This window comes from Lonchura striata, chromosome 7 (genome assembly GCF_046129695.1).
Source record: "Lonchura striata isolate bLonStr1 chromosome 7, bLonStr1.mat, whole genome shotgun sequence".
NCBI classification, from domain to species: Eukaryota; Metazoa; Chordata; class Aves; order Passeriformes; family Estrildidae; genus Lonchura; species Lonchura striata.
The window spans coordinates 17,053,960-17,076,812 of NC_134609.1; the positions used below are offsets into that span (position 1 = coordinate 17,053,960).

Sequence of the window (22,853 nt, forward strand, 5' to 3'; positions counted from 1 at the left end):
TTTACACCATCTTCTGCTACACAAATGCATGCCCTATTTAAATTAATAATTTTAATTCCTCTCCCTGATACAGAAAAAGGGGGACTGTCTCAGGCATATGATGTACATGAAGCACAGGACAGTTTGCTGGTTCTGTGACAGTAGTTTTTACTGCAGCATCTAGGATCAAATCAAGGCCAAGTTAAAGCAACATGTCCCTACTACTATTTTACCTATTAAAGCTTTCACTATTACTGAGATAATAAATGAAAATGAGACGTATTGTCTAACAAGGAATGTCCCACAGTGGCATACACTGTCAAAGATAAATACAGGCAAACAGTAGGTCCTGGCAATAAGCATTTCCCAGCCTCTAAAATCAAAGGCCACAGAGTGTATCACATCATACCGGTGCTACTGGCTGCAACTCCTTTAAGGTTAGACTGTGCCCAGCTTGCCTTAAAATTACAATAGGAAAAATGTTCCTTTTGCACATGCATCTTTCTTAAGTTAACATGTGTGGAAAAAACCTCAGACAGAAAGGCAATTGCAGCCCCACATAAGGAACCACCCAAGGGTGTTCAGTCAGAACCAGCTTATCATGTAGCCAAAACATGTGAAGCACCAAATAAACTAAATATATTTACTCTGCTACCCAAGAACAATGGCGCTGCTGTGCTCTTTATCCCATAATAACCATGAAAAATAAGAATAAGCTCAGACAGGCAATACTATACCCAAGTATTTTATAATGAAGCAGAATATGCTTCCCTAGGAGCAAGGAGCAATTATTCCTTTCTGACTAGGAACAATTTGCAGAGATGTATGTGTGCCTGAGTCACTGTGGAAGAAAAAAAAAAAAGAACAAGTTTTAGCCTTTCCTGTGTACCACACAGAACATTCTATAAATTGTCTATTTATATTTACAAGATACATCCTACACTTCCACCTTATTTAGAGGATTTTGCTTCTTCTAAAGGTGTGATATAAGGGGAACCTTCATCCATCAACTTGGAATCATAAGGCTGATGATCAGAGAGCAGCATGTTTCTTGTACTGAACGTGCAACAGTGTTGCTTTCCCAAACAATTAAATTATTAGTCATACATATACTTCTAACATTATAGGTAACTTAAGCCTCTGGTTGCTGTATTGCACTTTTATTTTGAATTATGCTTTACAGTGCTTTGATTTTGTAATTTTCCCTTCATGTGCAGATATTTTCTAAATGCCTTTTATGTCTAACATTAGGTCTCTCTGTAGAAATAAACATCACTTGGAAAAGAAAAGGTGTTTATATAAGTGCACTTACGTAAAAGTTTATAGTAATTTCTGACATTATACAGGTAACAATGCTATTTTTAATTGGAAGACTTATTTTAAAAGATACTAAACTATGCCTTAGTTAAAAGAGCTCCTATTGGAAGACCTTGCTAGCTAATAGGATCAGTTAAGACAAAACATTATAATATTGATGATATGAGAGTCAAAGATCTTAAACTTCTAGGGACAGAATTCTGATTTCAAATAGGGTACTTGCACCTATTCTTCAAAGTTAGTACTCTAGCGTTCTCCCCAAGATCTAGGTGATATGGCCGTGTTTGAATATCATTACTCACTAAAGCTCTGTATTGCATTACCTAAAGTTCAGAGCAGCTCAGCCATAGTCCTGTATTTAGGCCATCTTGTAATTACGTGAGAATTTTGTGCACTGGGAACTGCTGGAATCGACCATCCGGCCCTTTCAATGACATTTGGGCCTCTTGTCACATCCTCAGATATCATACAGATGCCCTTTCCTTTTTACTTTTGGGCAACTGTCAGGAATAATCTTGGAAGAGAAGGCAACTTTGGGAAATAGCTATGCACAGACTGAGCACAGCAACAGAAGGAGGAGACATAAGGAAATGGGGCCAGTGTCCATTAGACACTGTGCTGGTTATACTACAAAAATCCTAATTGTAAATTATAAAGGTAGCTTAGTACAAGTTGGAATGGTGCAAGTTGGAATCTCTTCTTAAGCAGCAGGAGCATCAGCAAATAGTTTTGGTTGTACAAATGGCACCAGTGATTCAGGAGCTGGAGATAAAACTGAGTTGTACACTTAATTTCCTACTTATCTTTCAGTAAAGTCAAATATTCCATCCAAAGAAAAGTAATTCTTTTACTATATCAGTGTCATGTTATGTCAGTTCTGGCTCACTCTCCTTGCTCACAAGCTGAAGATTTCTTATGCGAAACAGTTTATTAACCCCTAATCACCCAGTTACTTCTAGACTTGATTGCATGTGTAATTACCTTTTGTCAGGTACAATTTGCCTGATAAACATGTCAGAACACTTGCTGCTTAGTCTGTTGAAACAGATAAATGCTGTCTTTCCACAGCCTTGGGGCATAATTAACAGGGAAAAAAAAGGCAGTTATAAAAACACACAGAAGCTGATTCAGTGAGGCAGGAGTTCACAGCGTGCAGCCCGCCAAGGCCCATTGCCCGGCCCGCTACGCTTGCCTGAGCTCTTATTGAGTTCCAGCCTGCTGTGACAGGGCAAAGGGGGCAGCCCTCAAAAACTGAGATTTAAAGTAGGTTTCCACGTGAACTTCAAAAAAGAGTGGGATGATGCCTGTTTGAGGAAAAAAAAAAAAAAAAACACAAAAAAACCAAACCCAACACAGTGAAGCAGCAGATAATGAAATTGGTAGAATCTCTGTCATCGTTATGTGTTATACACTCAGACTCTCTGGGATGGGACCAAGAACAGAAAAACTAAAAGAAGGCAGAGGGAAAAAAAATCAGGAAAAGCAAACTGGTCAGGATTAACTAAAAATGCTTTGTGGCATCCTTGGGCTCAATTGCTTCTGATTTCTGCCCTGTAGTGTTTGCAGGTTATGTACCCATGCACTACGGGGAGTGCGAAAAAAGAAATCCTTACCTGACCTCTGGATAACCCAAACAGGAGATTAGCCCATTTCCAAGCAAAGCAGGTTGTCACACTGTTAGGCCAATTGCTTCTATTGACACTTTGCATAAACATCTTACACAGGGTGATCAGAAAGGACTGTTACGCCATTAATGCTCTTTTTATTTTTTTATACCTAAGTCTTACAGAATAAAGGCCTTTCTAAGTAAGGGATAACAAAAGGGTCAAAAGGTCACAAACATTCTTTTAAGTAGGCAAAAATCGTGGAAGTTTAGATTCATTGAAAAGTGCAAATTGGAATTTTTTTGCATCTTAAACATTCCAGCATACTCAGCTGTTTCTAATTTCCCTTCTAGTAAATTCATTACCTACTTAATTGTGCATTTTTACTTTTACTTTTAAATAAGAAAAATGCTAAAGTCTTCATTTTAGGAAATAGCAAGCTGTCTAACCTTCTCAGCTAATCAGTAATCTAAACAGACTTAGACATTACCATTGAAATCCTCGTGAGGACCAGTGTAAAAATATATAGAACTTTTTCTGGAAGTGGGATGACTGTATAGTCTCTCACGTACAGTTTTCACATAATTTACACAGCATGTGGTTTGCACTGTGTACAGCAAAATATTCTATATTTTCTTTTGTTTTGCTTTTGCTTTGATCAGAGATGGAAACAATCTCCCTTTAATAGTATAAAAGCCACCTGCTGGGCATCACAGACTACAGCTAATTGGTAAATTCTTTGAAATTTTGATATAATGGATTTTGACCTCTTTAATTAAAAAAACCCAAAGCCTAGAATACGGTGAACTCTTCTGGGAAATGAATAGTGCCAAGCATAAAAAACTGCAAGCTACACCCAATCTTTTCTTAGGAAAGAACACAGAAGTAACATTACAATTTTTTCCTGGAGGATGCATGGCTTTTGGCATAGGAAAAAAAAAAGACTATTGCTAGCTATGTATCATTTCAGTCCCTAAGATAAAGACAGAGCAAACACATTAGTATTTCATTATTTCTACTTTTATTGGGCCTTGGAGCTAACAAACACCAAACATGAAGGTGACTTTTTCATTTTTAACACAGTAAACTCACAAAAGCTTCTCACAAATGTTCAGTCCTCAACATTTCCTACTCCAAGGAGCTCACACTGTACCAACCTACCCTGCTTTGTTTTAAGGACAAATGGGTTTCAGGACCCAAAAAGAAGCCTGTCAACCAGAATTGTTGCTATTTCATAATCTCTGACATAACGTTAACCTTTCAGTGGAGCTATAATCTCATTGCTTTGGGAACTCTGAGGCAGCACTGTCTTTCTTTTGTTAAAACACTTATTTATATTCTGCCCAGCATAATGGGGCCATGGTCCATGACTGGGACTCATAGGCACTGCAGTAACACAGCTACACAACAACATCAATGCTTTTTAAATCTTTGCTTAGGTTTCACGCACAAGTATATATGAATATATGTTACACAGGTATACACTTATTTCCAACAAAAACTGTCTACATGACCATGAAGATAACACCATCATTATTCACTAAGTTATACTCCTGTTAATTAAAGCATGCACACCATGAGAGCGCTTACGAAATTGGAAAACAAAACATAAAGGACCAGGATCAGAATCAAAACTGGACAAAGACAAGTCTTGTTTACTCTGAGCATTTCTTGGTTGCAAAAGAACAGAACTACTTAAAATGTAGATACCCAAGTCTAGCTTGAAAGAAAAAAAGACAGTTTGCTAACTGTAGAAAAACACCATACCAACCAAACACAATTATCACTTAATCAGTAGGTGTTCATTACTGCTGACAAACATCTTGTTAGCCTGGTTAGCAAGTCTGCCTGCCACTTGCCAAAATATTTTGTTTTATTTAGACCTGGTGACTTATTTTGTGAATGTGGTGAATTTCAGAATCCCCTCTATTGATCGCATAACTGGAGTAACGCACATTGGTCTTGTATTTCAAAGTGTACATTGCTCTCTTGATCTGTGACTGTCTCCCCGTAGTTTATGCTATTTTTCTGAATTGGTACAACAAATGGATTTTCAAAGTGATGTTATGGGGACTTAGCTATGCAATTCCCATTAGTGTCAATGGGGGTCGCAGGCTAAATTCCTAGACAATGCTTTGAAAACTGAGCCCTGGATTTTCAAAGGAAGGAGAGTCTGTGTTAGAAAGGCAGTGTCTTTCCGTTTTTAAGCCACTGCATTAAAACCTGATTTTTTCTCTTAAGCACCATACATTTAGAAATTGTGTCTATATTTGGGACATCTAAATGTTCACAAGAATGAAATAATTTAGTATTTAAATGCTGCCATCTGTTTCAAATTTAAAAGTGAAATTTTATCTGTCACTGTCTTGAATGTTGGGATACAATCTTCAACACATTCATTAATGTACAATGTATAATGTTATGACAGCTGAACCATTGGGATTTGTTGCTATCCTAAGAGAAAACAGAAGTTATTTGTGTTCATATATCTTTTATAAGAAAAAATCCTTGCAAAGGACAGAATTATTTCCTAAAATCTGGACCTTGTGGTACACTTTGAGAAATGCCTGGTCTTGTTACAATCATGATTTTTTTTTTTTTTTATTGACACTTCAAATGAACTTAGACCTACCTAAAAAACAGAATACTTGCTGTTGAAGCCATGTGAACAACCTTGTTGCTGTTACCATAATCAGAAAAAACACTCGCAACGTATAATTTTTACAAATCCCATTAAACTTCAAGCAGCCCAAGATGTAACATCTGAAGACACGGAAAAGTAGTTTCTGAGACAAATATAAATAGCTAGGCCCTATGAAACACCCAGTATGGCAACAAGTAATACCTCTTCAAAGAAGATTTGTTTAATTACAGTGAAAATGTTTATTATGAAGTGTGTTGTTCTTCATCATTAAAGAATAAGCTGGACTAGTAGCAAAAGAACCATCTTTTGAGTCCAGAAGCAGAGAAGAGTTTGAAAAGCAGGAACCTGGCAGACAGTCAGGCTCCAGAGGGCACAGGGCTCCGGCCAAATTGCTCCTGTCAAGCGTGTTAGTCCGTACACAAAGTCCCTTTAGACAAAGCATAAAACTATGTCAATGGCAAAATTTGTGTGGATTAAAAATTGCATATTATGCAATGGTCAGGTCATTCACCATTTTTTCTGGTTTTGAGCTCCTGACACAGAGGTGTACATGCTCAAACAGCACACGGGGTGACAAGTGCAACCCCCCAAAACAGGCCACCTGCCTCTCACCTGAACGAGACTTTGAAAACACAATTTCAACTGTTCAAATTATGAAGCATTTAATATAGCAGAGTTAAATCTCAGCTGGAATTTTCACTTGGCTTCTGGTTGTTTTTTTAAACACAGATTTGCCAGTAGTACTTAAATATTGATATCTACCAAAAAGAAATTTTATAGTTTAGTTTATTTTATCTTTAACTTTCTATAGGCACTTCTTTTTTATTTTCACTAGACTCATAACAGGTTTGCTTTAAACCATTCATTTGTCTATGAAATAATGGCATAAATAGCATATGATGAGGCACACTATCCTAAAATAAGCTTATTGGGGATTAAAACTGTATCATAAGTCTCAATCCTTCCTGTAAAAATCCACCTGAAATGATTCACTATGAAAATGTAATTTATAAGTTCAAAATCTAAAGTTAAATTTTAATCACTTTCTCTGGTTTAGAGGTGGGTATAATTTCAATTAATCTAATCTGGTGTAACTAGAATAAAATTCAAACACAAAATACACTCACTTCCACTTCCATACTGTGTTCTGGAATTGAACACTCTTGTCCCATCTATCACATTTAATATTTAGCACTATCCATAAGAGTAACTCCAGATGCCTGCAGTCTTACAAGTATGTATATACACAATACCATACAAAGTCACTATCTGACAAATGCTGGTTCTAACTACCCCAAAACTGTCCTCATATACACACACATCTAATCTAGACAGTCAGGCTGCTGTACCCTAGAACTAATCATCTGCAGTGGTCTGCCCAAGTATACAACTCCAAGTTTCAATTTCAGTCCAGTCACTTCTAGGATTGAAGGAAGGAGCTTTAGACACACAGCGCTGGTGTGCAAATGCAAACTGATGCCTATGGGAAGACAAGTGAGCGTGGCACAGCTCCACGGCATCAGCTGTGTGCTTACGGAGGAAGAGAAGACTTCAGCTCTTTGTGTGAAGCTGCAGCTCAAGAACACACCCAGGACATGGCCAGTGCAGGCACTGCTGGGAACTTGGGATTCAGTGAACAGGGCATTTCCCTCTCCCAACTCTCCAGTCATTTCTTGTCATATTCTGACTTGGAAAAAACACCAGACAAAATTACATCTATGAAGTATGCTGAAATTACATTGCTACAGAGATTGATTCAACTTAACAGGAGGATGTACCTCAGGTCAATAAGGTTTATGAGCACTCTTGAATCTGCAGCAATTAAATCTCCACGGAAGTCCATGATCTACAGTGTATACTATGAATCACATCATTTCCACTGAGATAACCTGAGGTTCTAAAGCAGGCAAGGGGAAATAGTTTAGTTTAACACAACAGAGTAATTATTTTTTTAATTCACAACTTTCTTTTAGCATCTGTGCATTTCTCAAAAGCTGCACATCTAGGTAAAAAATTACAGCCATGGTGTGCCAGATTCTTCTCTTAGGTAGCCAGTAGAACACTTAGAATTTTATATACAAGGCATCTCTCTGAAATGCTTCTGCAGAAAGCACATAAAAATACAGCAACTGGTCAATAAAGTATCTCAGCTGATCTTGGGTGCTGAGCTAGAATATGTGAAAAGCCACTGACATTCAAGACATAACAGGCCACAAAACAACATAACTTTGTTCACATCCAGAAACCAAAATCCAGTGCAATCCATAAGGCACAAATACTTACAGATGTGGCCATCATAAGTTTACTGTAAACAAATAATTATTTCTTCTAAAGTAGTTCACTCAGGGTATGGCTGCATAACCACCCTTTATAGCAGATGAAGTTACATCCCTTAGGGAAAGCTATGCTAGACCTGAGAACCTCTGGACAAGGAATTCAGCAGTCAGTAGCTCAGGAATGTAAATAGAGACAAGTTAAAAGGAAAGCCAAAATCACTAGGAAAAAATTCTTATATGCTTTCATGGACAACCTTCACTTTCCTCTTCAGCTACAAGAAAACATTTACTCCCTATTTATATTTATCAAATGACTCTCAAAACATTTTAGCAACTACTATAGCCCATATAAAATCCTGGTTTTGTTCTGTTAACTTGTTGTCTAGGTAACTTGGTTTAACAAAGGCTTCCAAGCCCAGCAAGTTGCAACCTGGCTACCTCAGAATTTCCTTTTTTAAATTGGGTTTTTGCAAAAGATCTTTCTCCTCTGGCTGCTTGCAAAAATATTAGGAAAAACCCCATTTTGCTTAAAGGCAATAATCCAATACAATTTATTTTCCAAGAAATACCTCTTCAAGAAATTATTTTCCTTAGAAGACGGTTTTTATTTTTCCCTTTAGATTATGCATTTTCTCCTCAATCATATAGACAATATTTTTTAAAAATGTTTTATCTTAAAAATTATTGCTTATGATTTCCCTGAAAGACCGAGTAATTACAAATTATTTTATATGTAATGTGCAATAAGTACTCTTCATATTTTAGCTCCAACAGATCCCAGAACACATGGAACTTTTGCTGAGTAATGATGGCAAAATTCAGCCTCTAATGCCTTCTGCAATTTGAAAACACCTTCCCCTGATTTTACTTGCCACTTTGAAATGTTATCCCTTTCTAGGGAGTAATCCTGTGCTAGATTCTTTTGCTTCTTAAACGAACATTATTCTCACCCTTTATTGACTGACCAGATCTATTATCACATGTAAGCAGTGTTAATCCTCTAGTAATTAACACCCTTATTAAAGTAATTTTAACTCAAAGAAGTTTAAATCACATTATTTGTTTTATTTAATTAAGCTGTGAGGGCTGTTTTACAGTGTCACTCGAGTTTTCACCTTGTGCCTTTTCTATCAGTTATGCAGGTCCCCCCTGATACACACAAACCACCACCACCCCACCCCACCCCACCCAGTTACCAGGGCATTTCTGTTTAGGAGTTATTCAACATTATTCCGTTTCATTGTGAACCTTTTCCCCTGTTCTGCATGTCACTGGATGCAAGACGTAGACATAGACACTATGCTAAACATTTTACCATTCCCAGAACTATCATTTGGATGTACACTTGAATGACAGTATCACATCTTCTAGTGCCTGAAGAGCCACTAGCTGTGAAACTAGAGTTCTTTTCATACATCTCAAGCAAGGGCAAACATTTTTCTTTAAACTTCAGACTGAAAAAAGAAACAGAATCTCAATGCACTGAGTTGTGTCATTTTCAATGACCACTTTTTCTGTTACTTTGAAAAGAAGTAAGTTTTAAAAGTTTAATAAGTAAATTTTAAAATTGTGGGTTTTGTGTGTGTCCTACTGCATGTTCCTTTCTATGGGAAAATGTCTGATGGCCTATGTTGTCTTACAGATCTCAGGTAAGCTACTCAACTGACACATTTGACACAGGGTCAAAAGATGAAAACTGTCTTCTGGTTTAACTGCATCAAGTTACACAGCGCACTCTGGAAGAGTGTGGGCTAATTATGTGTCCTTCTGATTTCCTGGAGGCACAGTACTGAAACTGGGAAAGCTTGAGTTCTCCTGGGAATAAGGCAAGCCCATGGTTTTAGGGACTTTAAACACCATTAACTGTGTACTGAAAGTCCTTTCTTCAAATTTCTACTGTTTAAAAAAGAAATGTTCTTACTGGGTAAGAACATTTCCGCATAAACCATGGAAAATTAAAAACACAGAAAGAAAAAGGTAAGAATAATAAAGTACATTTACAGACACAATTTGACTTTTTATCTTTTTTTTCACCTCATCCCGTATTTCTATGTTCTTCTTTTCTCCCCATCATCTAGTACTTCCATCTATTCATATTTTGATTCATTTCTGCATTTCTGTTATTATTCACTCTTTATTAATACTTTCTGTAATTGCAGGGTCTTTTAAGTTGCACTGTTCCTTTGCTACTATTGCTCTAAACAGTCTTCTGCAAGGAGGGCACAATCTATATGTGAATCTTCCATGTGAACTTTTTATTCTACTATTCCTTAAAATAGTTTGCAAAGCACTGTTTGTAAAAGTACTAATTGCTCCAAACCTGACACACCCATAAGAGCCATAAATGTTAACTTACATGATAAGCTGTGCTTAAGAACATGCTGGTTCAGTCATATTGCTTACAGTACACCTAGTGCACTTCATTTAGAAACCAGAAACAAACCAGGATGAAAATAAATTATTTCTTTTGCCAGCTATTGGTATCTTTGTATTAACTTCATCTCCCAAATTTCACTGACTGAAGGCAGTCTAGCTAGACAGAGTAATACCTTTTAATTTGTATTTCTGCAGTTCTAAGACAGCTACCTGCAGATCAGTGTCACATAATGGTACATCCTATACAAACACTATTGAACATATGATCTTTTTTACTTAATATATTATGATCCAAATGAATAAACATTCTTTAACTACATTTCACCAATTCAAGTCATTGCCTTACTATGTGCATGCAATTCCTTCGTTGTGTTGTTACTGTTTTGAGACAGAGAAAAACCCACTTTCCTGATGTAAAACATTCCTTTGTTTTTACTGGGTTTTATATTTGCACTGCTGTGACTTTCAAAGATGAGATGGACTTTCTTTTTCATAGAAGAAACTAGCAAAAGGGAAAAAATGGGGTATTCTGTCTGCTGCATGTGATTGACAGATAATTTAGAAAAGGAATGAAACCTAACTATGTTGATTGATTCAACTGAAAAAAATATTGAAGGCAAATCCGTAGGGTTAAAGGGTTAGTAGTGCTGCTCAGTACATAATACATACCAGTGGTACTACCAGTTTATATAAGGCTGGAGAATATAAGTGATTTTGGGGCAGAAATTACTTAATACACCAACAGAGCTACCAGTTCCATGGCTCCCTGATAGGAGGCTAGGACGTAGAAACATTAAGAGAATACAAATAACATGTAATTCGAAGGAAACCAGTAATTTTCTTCTCTTGTGTTGCTCAATTAACAATGCTTATTCATTACTCATAAGAACAAAATTGCTCACAGTATTCAGAGAAGTACTGGGGAGATGGTGCTCCAAAACTGAACTCTATCCATCAACTCATGGCTACAGAAGGGCCCAGACACAATGGTGGAGATCTTGCAGCAACTGGCTGTTGGCAGGAAGACAACAGCTTGATATAATGTATTCACAAACTTCGGAAAGCTGCGCAGCCAACTCTTTCTTCCTTGCACGTACATAATTTCTTATGACAAAAGCAAGGACTGGATGGGAGCAAAATTGCTGGCAGAATAACTAAAGAGAATCTTCATTTCATTGAGTCACTTCGACTGAATAGAATGTGTATAAGTGATTCAAAAGGTAAGTAGGATTTTACAAATATAACAGGCACACAGATCAGCTTCTAATTGAAGGAAGATATTTGTTAATTGAGAAATTATCTTGAAGTGAAACTTCTGAAAATTTCCTACCAACAGGTCCTTCTGCAAAAGAATAAAACCTCCTCCAAATGAAGCTTATTTAGTACCTTCTCTCATAATGTCATTGGAAATGGCTGCTTCACAAAGTGTTCCACAGCATGCCAGTTAGTAAAGAAATTAAGTGTCATGCCCACGGAAACAGAAGCCTTTGGGTTCTAACATTATATGTAGAGTATTCTTGGGATTTCACCTCAACTACCAAGGATAAAATTTAGGTCCCAATCTTATATGAATTTCCTCTTAACTATGGGACGAGCTTTCTTGAATGGAAAGGTTCCCCAGATATATGAAACTTTCATCATAACAACAGCTCTGTAGGTTTTGAATTAATTGATTTAACTATTTCTAAACTGTGACTTGCAAAAGTAATGATGACCAAGACGAGCTTAAAGCTGATTAAATGTGATGGTAGTATTCAGACAGGGATTCAGATATGTCCATCTAAATAGTCTTGACAGCAGCTTTTGCCAACTTCTTATTTTCTTTTTTTTTTTTTTCCTTCATATCTGCTTTGATCAACCTCTCCAGTGGAACTTTCGGGGATTTCCATGATGGTAGCATTTAGAATATGAAAGTGCCCTGCACAGTTCTAAGTCAAGTGTTTCTTTCAAACGAGATCAATAAATATGATTTCCTGTCTCAGTTCCCAAAAATTTAAATTCACCTAACAACAAAATGAAATGCACTAAGTAAGGTGTATGTTCTTATTCAAAGACTTTTATCTGCAGGTCTCCAAGTCAAGCTGAGTCAGTGCTTCCCAAGTTCTGTGTAGATCCTAAAAACATAATACAGATTTCTTGTCGACTCATTTAGCTCTTGTGTGTATCTTAAGTAAGAAGAGAACTCAAAAAATTGTATCCCTTAAATTAACTAGCTTAAAGAAACAATAAGAAATTTTCTTATATTTTATAATTTCTGTGGTTTAGGTACCTATGCCATTCCTTACTGTCAATGAAGAGATGGCATTCTGCTTACAGGTTACCCCTTTACACCATACAGCCTTTTGTGTACAATATACTATACTTTCCTTTGGAGAAATGACTTAAGCTTTTTGCCATAGATGATTCCATCTATGGAATGGGGTGTCTTGAAGTTAAATAGCCATATGTATATAATTTATAATATAATTTATATATAATTTATATATAATTTTTGTTAAGTGAGGTATTGATAGAGCTAGCAAAGTAACAGCATTTGTACACTGAGGTTTTCAAACCTGTTTTCAAGTATGTTCCCTCATCATTAGTACACCATGATCTAGACCAAAAACCTGGTACATGATCAACATGTTATTTACACTTCTCTGCTGAAAAGGGGGCATTTATATGAACTGAATACAACCTGTTTTGCACTGAATTTGACGAATGATTTAATGTCCCAAAGAATACACAGGCACCTAATACCCAGCATGTGTGCTTTAAGTTTCTGGCACTTACAGGGTCAGAATTTCATTACTATCAGGAAATTACTAACTTGCCATTCTGCTTTGATTCTGCAAATCCTTATCAAGATAGTGAATCCAAAGCCATGCTTGTTTTTGACCCCCTGCTGCTAATTTCTGTGCATTTGTTTCCCAAGCTTCCTAATTCTTACCAGCTGGCAGGTATAAATCCTATCCCAGTGATGAGCCAGCTTGCTTCTGTGTACAGAGCACTGATTGAGATCTTCCTCACAAGTATCTATACACACAGCTTGTGATTTGAGCCTATTGTGATTAACTACAGGCTTTGCAGAACATAGCTGAAAAGGAGAAATCAAAAGTAAGAGACTTTATTGGGGAATATAAGTATTTACAAAAAAGTTGTCACATTTGTGTGAAGAATTCCTGTTTACTTGGAAGAATATAGTACTCTGTAGAAATATGGTGTCTTTCCTGCAAGCCAGGTAATGCACATTTTGTTTGCAGTCATACTCAAATAACTTTATCATTTTAAACCCAGAGATGCATATGCATGCTACCATTGTATGATGCAAATATATGAGATATTGAACCTTGACTGGTGCCTGTTCTGCTCACAATGTGCCTCAAGCCCTCCTGCCTTAGTCAATTTATGGAGAAGGGAAAGTCCAGGAAGAACTGCCTTCCTCCTCCAGCAAAGTGAGGATCCATGCTCTGAAATCCAGGGACATGCAACTCCTGCTTTGTTGCTGTCTGAAACCTGAGCTCCTTCCTTTAGCTAAATAAGCAGCATTGCACTGAAAACTAGAGAAGCACAAATCCCATTACATAGCACCCTGAGGCTGGGCTTCATGTTACAGATGTAACATGCTCCTCTGCTTGTTCAGAGAAGCTGGAGAGTGCATAACAGGGGGAAAGGGATCAGTAAGCATTGTGAAAGAGCTTCTGTGAAGATGAAAGTCTCAGCAACCATTTCCCTCAGGAAGCAAAAGATGAAATGTTCTATACTACTTTCTAATTAAAGATTCAAACTGTTGCCTTATGAAAAAAGTCTTACTTTTATCTTCAAACTCAGAAGTTTTTAAGACTTACTCCTAAACATACTGTTGGGGATTCTCCCTCTTGAAAACTCCTGATGTTTTTTCAGTTCAAGAGTCTTTCTCAGAACAGAGGTCAGGGTGTGTGTACCCCACTAATTTCAAAGCATAGGTACTCTGCGGGCTGGCAGCTTGTAAAGGAAGCCAGAGCACACCTTTAGAGCCCTCAGCCTCCAAGAGTTATGGTGAACAGGCTTGGCAACAGGCTGCAACTAATTCTCTGAGGTCTACTGAAGGGCTCAAGAGCATTCTCCACAGGCAACACAGATGGCAAGATCTTTGGCAGGCTGCATGTTTGGGAATCAGAGACAAGCCAGAGCTGAAACGTAGTTACTGCTACAGGAAATTAATGAAAATTAAACACTGCAAGCATAACAGTGGGGAAGACTGAACTGTCACCCTGCCTTTAGTGACAGAAAATCCTGTGCCTGGGATTGAAGCCCAGTGGTCTGTTACACAGTTCCTACCTACAAGAAGTTACTTTTCAGTTTGTCAGAATGACAATGCTTCAGTAATGAATGGGAAGAAAGAAGAGGGCTATATTAAGTAGTAATAACAATTTCCTCTTTCAAATAAATTTACATTACATTTTTTGCATGGAATACTACAGTTCAAAAGGTTAGTAATATTTCTCACCAGTAAACACATTCCAGTATAAATGGACAAGCAACCAAATAAACTATCAATTATTCGGAATTAGAAGAAAATCTATTATACTTCTAAATATCAGGTGTCAATTTGCAGATGGAATACATGTTTTATACTACCAATAACTTCAGTTCACAGAAGTGACACATGCTTATGTACACACATCATAAACAAAAGTCTGACAAAAATCTACCTTCTAATGTTTCTATGATAAATTACTCTCTATATTAATCATATTGATTGTGTCATGACTTTGTCTACAATTTATCTCTAACACTGAGAAAATACAAACAAAAACTCCCGAAAATCTTCTAAAATTTCCCCCCACACTTTAGCAGAGCTTATGGACATAGATGATCACAGCCCTTGGTCTTCCATCTGAAGGACACCACTATCAGACTGTAAATTCTGTTTGCCATGTGGGTGGAGATAATGCTACTGTGGTTGCTTAACTCTGGAGTTACCAATAGCATAGGATCATTTTCACTTGAGACTGCTGTCCTTTGCAGGACCAACACTGACAGCAGCTGGAAGGTGTTAACAACATGTACTTAAGTGCCAAAAGAACACAGATAAGACACAGTTCTCCTCAACCCAGCAAAACAAGGAAATTCCACAAATCATCAAGCTAGATGAGATAGTAGAGGAAGACACCCCTAAGCAGTGCTGATGGTGGACAGTAACATTAGAATCAACTTGTCAAGTCAAAAGTGAAACAAAGTTAAGCTATGTTGGCAGTTTAGTTATAGTTCTGCAGGAAATAATTTTATTTCAAGAATAGGTATTTGTTAGCACCCACTAAGTTAAGAATCAGGACATTTGGCCTAGGACAGCAGCGTTGAACTCTTAGCCTACTACAAGGTTATTGTTCTTGTCCACTACATTGGGTCTCTAAAAAATAACAAACAAATTATAATATTCATGTCTTATCCTCACAGTACTTAAATGTACAGGACATACAAGAAACTGCCTCACATTCCAGAACTGTAACCCTAGTCTTTAGGCACTAAAGAACAGATCATAACTAGGAAAAAATTAATTAATGTCAGAGGCTGTGCTTCCTCCTCAGAGACGATTCAAGTAAGACAAACTAAGACTTGCTTACTTTAGAAGGTTAATTCCAATTGACCTAAGATCTGAATTGGTAGCAAAGTCCCCATAGTTGATTCCCTCCTCACTTTGGGCAACTGCACTATTTACCCAGGTTCTCTGCACAGCCAGTAGCAAGAAATGATTGTCAGAGAGCAGTGCAAGTTGTAGGAGAGCTGGGTCATCTCCACAAGATGCCAGAGACCATTCTCTGTAAAGCAGCACATGCCACTTTGATAATTGCCTTGCTGAGATGGCCCCTCAATGGCTTTAAGTGGGGTCAAAGGGTGCACACAGGTGTGACCTCAGGTCATACGCTAAGACAAGTGGCATAAGGCATGACACAATTACTGCAGCTGCACAGGACCATTATTCTGCCCCAGTTTTCTACCTGCTAAACTAGCTGGAGCTGCAAGTTTCTTCCTAGATGATCAAGTGGGATCAGCTAACTCCACCAAGCCACTTGTGTAAGATGCTGAGATACTGTGGTGATGAAAATAGCACAAAAATCTTTATTGACTAGGGTTTCTTCAGATTACAAAGATCTTTAAAGAGCATGTTAAGTATGACAAAAGCTTACGTGGAGAACAGTATAAAGAGACAGAGATGACTCAAATGGATCATTGGTAAGTGCTTGCTCCTTTGTGATTTCTGTCCTCTTAGAGCTTCCTGCTACTAACTACTGTTGTCTTAGACACAACTCTTCCTTGTGCCAGCTGTTTCTGTTTGCTCTTCTATGTCTGTGGAAAGAAGAAGGAAAGTGGGCGTGCTGGGGGCAACATGCTGGCCACACACTGTCTTCAGGGAAAGATAGAGGATCAAGACCTGTTAGGTTGAAAATACCTATGGCAATTCTTCTCAAAGCTGCTCCTCCCTACATGGTAATCATTCACGTGCAGCTCCTCTCTCTGTCTTCCAAGCTGGCTCCCTGTGACTTTACTTCGTTAGTAATATGTGCTATAATGTCCTACTGCCCAATCCTCATTAATCTTACACACTGCACTAGTACAGCACAGAGTAGCAGTTGTTGAGATAACTGGCTTCCATTAGCAACCATGTGATTGGCAGGACGATAAAGTCTTTTCCCTTGCAGGTCAGCTGCTTTTTAAGAAGAGGGCAATCCTGCTGATCCATCTTTTAGCTACAGTCTCTCACTGAGTCCCAAATCTCCTGCCTTTTAGCTTTGATACGGTTCAAGCTTTCCCCCTTGTATCAGCCCCTACCTGTCATCAGCTCCTCTGTACCAAACAGCCAATATCAGGAGTTTGACCTCAGGGCACAGTCCGGGTGGGCAGGTAAAACCTGACCACTGGACCTACTTCCTTATCTTTCATATCCTGCAATTCATGAAGAAGTATCAAATTCAAACTAAAAAACAGAAGCATGACCTTTTATAAGGACCTTCTGAAAAAGGCTCTGTTGCCTTTCTAAGTATTCTTGAAAAGAACTGTCATCTACCCTATTAAGACAGAAATGGATCACAAATAAGGAGAAGAGGGAAAGCACTGAAAATCCTAACTAAGTGGTAGAAGTTTATGATGTGTGCTTGAAATGCCTTTTGGTGATGCACACAAAAATATAGTAAAAACCAAACCAAACCAAATATGTTAGAACTGTTCTACATCTGCAAGGTCCAGTTGCAACCCAACAGAGTTGCTCAAAATTTTGCTGTTTATAAAGCATATTAAGTCAATCAAACTCACATGACCTACAGAGCATCCTCTGTAAAGTGCTTGAGAGAATTCTAAATATAAATTGCTAACATAAACAACATAATACCTATTTAAGTGACATACTCCCCATTAGTGCTTAAAACATACAAAAATCTTTATTTCCTGTAGCAAGTATGTACACACCCTGCCCTCTTGCATATATGGAAATCATGTTTTCCCTTCAAACAAACGAAGGCTCTGCAAGGACTCCACTTAGGTGGATGACAGAAATGGTGACAAAATCTCAACATCCTTTCCCTTCAATTGAAATTATCTAAGTACAAATTGGAAGATGTTTAGTCTCTTTTAACACTGACAATAAAAAGAGAGTTAAAAAAGAATCCAAAAGAGGAAGGCTGCTAGTCAAGATGAGACTTGTGGCACGAACAAGTCTTGTAGCCATAATCCTGTATCCTTGTCACACAGCACACACTTATCCCACTGTAGATATTGTTCATTATTATATTACTGTAAGAATCTAACAGAGAACCCTACTTTTTTAACTTTTTAATTTAAAAACACACTTTAATGAAGTTCTTTCTAGCTACCAGGAGAAATCTGAATATTTTGCCTCAAGAAGCTTCCCTTCTGAAATGCCCTTTAATAATCTTGTTGTGAAAAACAAATTATTAAAAATTATTAAAAGCAAAAATATTCTTGCTATATAGATAATTTGGTATGGAATTCTTTCTACTTTCTCTTATTTTTAATGACTTTGATAGGCTCGTAATGGCCCTGTAAAATAAGACCAACATCTGCAGAAGGGTAAAGATCCTCCATGTGCAGTAAATTACCCATTTAACTATTTAAATTATACTTACACTTATAATTCTATGAAGTAATAAATCCTTTGTAAAAGCTAACTTCAAACATGAAAAGATTTGAAGATCCTTTGTTATGGTGGTTATACTGTCCAAATGTACAAAGATTTTAGTAGACAGTAGTCTGGGAAAACTTTCCCAAGATCTGTGTAAAAGTGCTTCCAATATTACAGCATTTAAAATATAATTAAATTAAATTTTATGTAAAATAAAGATCATCCAGTTGGAATAAAGCTGCTTTCCAACAGTTTGAAAGAATTCTATGTAACAAATTCAGGAAAGGAAATGTTAAATAATACCACGCCTCATTCTGCTATCCAGAGTAGTTTTGTAGACAGGAGCAAATTATCAGAATGGAGTCAGACCAGCACACACCATGATGACATGCACACTCTTGCAAAAAGGCATCACAGGATCTTCACAACATTGTCAGGACCAAAATTCAATCCAATATTCCTGTAACAGTACTTCCAGTAGCACAGTGCCCCCTAACCACACACTGGAGAAGCAGTTTTATACTAAATTAGAGGGAATAGTGCCACTAACAACACTTCAAATAACTGCTTTTCACAACTAATTACATGGGAATGCAGAACCATGAAAGGTTCTTGAATTTAATAACTTCAGCATTGGTCAGAAGGGGAAATTAGAAGGATAGAAAACACCAGCTAGTGTCTTACTTGTCTGAGGTCGATGAAAGCTAACTGCAGGGTGTCTCCCTGGAATCCTGGCACAGGCTCAGAACTAGCAAACACTGCAAAAAAAAGGTTAAAATATTACGGATGTAGATTTTTTTCTTTTAATCTAGCAGAAAAATCAAGCTCTGTGCAATATAAATGCTAGGCAGCACAGTTTCATATTAATAGTTTAATAACTCACACTGATTAAAATTAAACAAACCAACAAACAACCTTTCAACAGTTTCTCCAATAATCCCAAAGAGTAATAATTTTAGCACTATTATTAGAAATTTTGCTTAAAATTCTAACTCAGTAGTAATGCTACGACCACAGAAACCAAGATATTTTTTAGCCTGAGGTGCATGATTACTGAAGAATTTCAAAATAATTCCAATTCCATGGCTGTCAAAGTATTTTCAGGCATCTGCCTTTGTTACAGCAAACCTCCACCTCCAGCCAAATATCATTAAAGGACAAACACTAAAGTGGGAGTTGGTTTCATGTGTAGACAACAAGTAGAAAGCCCTACATGCCATGGTCAGGGCAGAGCTGAAATGCCTGCTCATGCCTTTTAGCCTGCTTATCAATAATGAACTGCTCATGCTGAATTGGCTGTCAAAATTGCAGGTAAAAATATATTCATAATACAAAAAATGGCAACATGGTAAGTGAAAGAAAGTCAGCTACTGATATAACTAAGGAAAAGATCAATAGTCATTAAAATTAAAAATAAATATACATTTTGTTATTATCCCAGACACAAGTTAATAACAAACAACCACTACCTCACATCCTCATTCAGGTTAGGTATCTTATTTCAAAGGAACTTGAGAGTATTTTTCTTATGCCCTTCAGGTACAACTCTCAACAAAACAAAGTAGATACTACTGCAACAGCTTTAGAGAAGCATCAGCCAAGGCAATGAAAGGTAATTTTTTTTCCCAAGTTTGAGAAACAGGTCATTCAATGGTAAACAAAACATATGAATCCAATTTCCAGACCCAGTGCTAAACTCTACTGTTCTTAATACTAACATTTAGAAGTTATATTAAATCCTTAATATATTTTTTTAAAGGCTAGTTAGAAATCATGGATTATGTAGAGGCAAAATCCAAAAAAACACTGCTGTCTGAGCTAACACGATGGTAAAATAATGGCCTCAAACATTTACTTCTGAATGTGTGTTTCAACCTAAAGCACACTAATGAATTCAAACTGACTATTTCACAAGTCTAAAACACAATTTTAGATAATGGCACCTATTTAAATGGAACAAGAAACTACTAGGACCATCTCAGAATACTTAAAAATAGCTTAGTAATAGATGGATATGGTATTAGAATAGCAGCTTTACCAGGAGAAGCAGAATTTATTACTTGTATTACACTAGTGCAAAAGTTGTTTCATGAGAGTCATGTAATAGGAGAATGAATTCAACTGCAATACAACCTTATTCTTTATCAACTGAAGAAATAAAAAATAACTATCAAATGCTTAGGGAGACCACTGTAATGTCACAGACAAGAACTGGTAACATTGGCAAATGCTCACTAATTACGGTATTCACGTGTGGATTTGAAATTGTCTGGTCTTCCTACTTTATAAGTAATACCAACTTTCTAATGGCATTTTCACAGAATTTTAATTGATCACAAACATGCCTTTAAAAAAAAAACAGTAGAAAAAACATACCTTAGGCTCAGTATTTTATAGGGAGAGTTTTCTCATAATAAACTCTTTAAATCAGCAAAGACTAATCAGCTTGTACAATCACCAGCCTGCAGAATGACGAAGATGCCTAAGCCTAGGAACCTTAGGCACCCTACTGAACAACCCAGGCTGAAGGCCTGTGTGTTACATGGCTGTCTTCTGTTTTTCATGGCCACTAGGAACACCCTTTTGTAAGGACAGCAAAGCTGGCTCTGAGCTCAGCCAAACCCAGTTTAACATGGAACACCACACTCCAGCAGGGAATCCTAAGCAAAGCTCCACAGCAAACAGATGAGGAGAGACAAATGAGTTCTGAGCTATGACAGGACATTAATAAGAAGGATATGCATGATGGTCAAAGGGGGTCTTTTTTACACTCCTTAAACCAGATCATCTGAGCTGGTCCCAACTTTCTGCTCATACACAGCACACTGCCACCAGCTTCCCCCACCAGAATCCCAGCTCTCAGCCACTCCAGAATTATAGCTAGCCCTGGGAAAAAGAAGATAATGGCAAGAAAGGGGTTACAGAACTGAAAAATAAATATAACTGAAAACTGTGACCTTCAGAAAGTCTTTTCAGCTTGCTTTTGGCACTTTTTACTTTGGGAGATTTCTTCCTACAGCAGAATAATCTTACATGCCACAGGGCAAATATTTGCATCTTTTATGTGCTCATCAGGCTAAGACAGTTTGGAATTTATCCTAATGCATTAAATAATGCAGAATAATTTTGTTTCTCTACATAATACTTACTAGCATTGTAGCTGTAGAACAAGAAGCACGTCATGTACCAAACCTAATTGTTGTACAAGCTTTGTTCTCTTAAACTGCAATTTTATACTATGAATGCATTTACAACATTAGGGACACTCATTATAGCACAAACATTTATTCTCACATTTGGAACATTCTGACAGGTGACTACAATAGAATTTGTTTCATTATTATAATTTCATGAGTTCAGAGGGCAAAAAGATAATCTACTTATGGTAACAGTCAGACAGTTCCCCCTCCACCCTCAGTGCAGGGCTTTTAAGTTTTGCTAACAATTTTACAAAGCTAATTAAATATTTTCTACTGCACAGCATATTAGGAAGATATAAGAACAGGATTAACATTCTTAATGTCTTTGTCCTAAGGGCCCTTTTCTAGATAGTAATGAAACACTGTCATATATACATCTTTTAAAATATTCACCCCCTACAATCATTCTAGGCTTAAAGAGGATTTGCAGGGGTAGGGGGCTGGTTGGATGTTTGGCTTAATGTGCATAAAAGCATTCTGGAATTTTACAATATAGGAGAATGAAATGCAAAGATCACTATTAAACTGTCACTCTTAAGGGCAAACAACTAGCTGTTCAGCAGTTTGAATCAAAAACTCAAATGTTTGGGAAAAATCAGTTGAAAATATACATTATATGAATCTGGTATTCACAAGGGTTTTGTTCATCTTCTCTTCCTCTGCTTTGTTGATATTGTGTATTTAGAACAAGAACAATGTGGGTCCTCAGTATGCACAATCCCAACATACTTCCTTGTAACAAATGGTTTAGAAATATAAAGAAGATAGGATCAAATGAAACAAATATACAAAAACAGACTGGAAGGTGATGAATACAAACGTTGCAAAGATTACTTCAGTCCATTTTCTTTTGAATATTTTGCTTTGATCTTATAATTACATTTTGTATTCAGGACATATGAGAATTTACATATATATATATATATAAGTATTAATGGCGATCTTAACATAAAGGCTGTATCTACTAAATGGAATTTAAGACACTTTTAACTGTAAATTGCACTGAATTTCTACACAATTCTACATTTATTAACAGGCCTCTTAAATTTATTGGCTCAAAATCCTGTCTTTTAGACATCATCTGGTTGTACCTCACTGTTGGTCTGGGCATTCAGTACCTAATTCTTGACAAATAGTTCAGCTGCTCAGTGGAAGAAATGAAAAACCAGACTCCAGACTTTGAATCAAAAGCTAAATGAGGACAGCTTAACTCCAGTCTCATGGCATTGACTCACAGGAGGGACAGCAAAGCTACAGAAGTATTTTTAAAGGAAGAGCAGAGAATCCCGTGACTGTCTCAGCTGCCTCAGCCACTTTGCAGCCCTGCTGGATGCTCCAGCTGTTCAAACAGGCCTG

At 37.1% G+C, this 22,853-nt stretch overlaps 1 protein-coding gene across 2 annotated transcripts in view; it reads right to left on the minus strand.

The window, feature by feature from the left end:
- EXOC6 (exocyst complex component 6) overlaps positions 1–22,853 on the minus strand; it is an 87,201-nt gene that overhangs the window by 5,324 nt on the left and 59,024 nt on the right. For both annotated transcript variants that reach the window (XM_077784642.1, XM_077784641.1), the window contains exon 20: positions 18,982–19,055. In XM_077784642.1, coding sequence (XP_077640768.1) covers positions 18,982–19,055 — 74 coding nt within the window. The remainder of the gene's footprint in view (positions 1–18,981; positions 19,056–22,853) is intronic.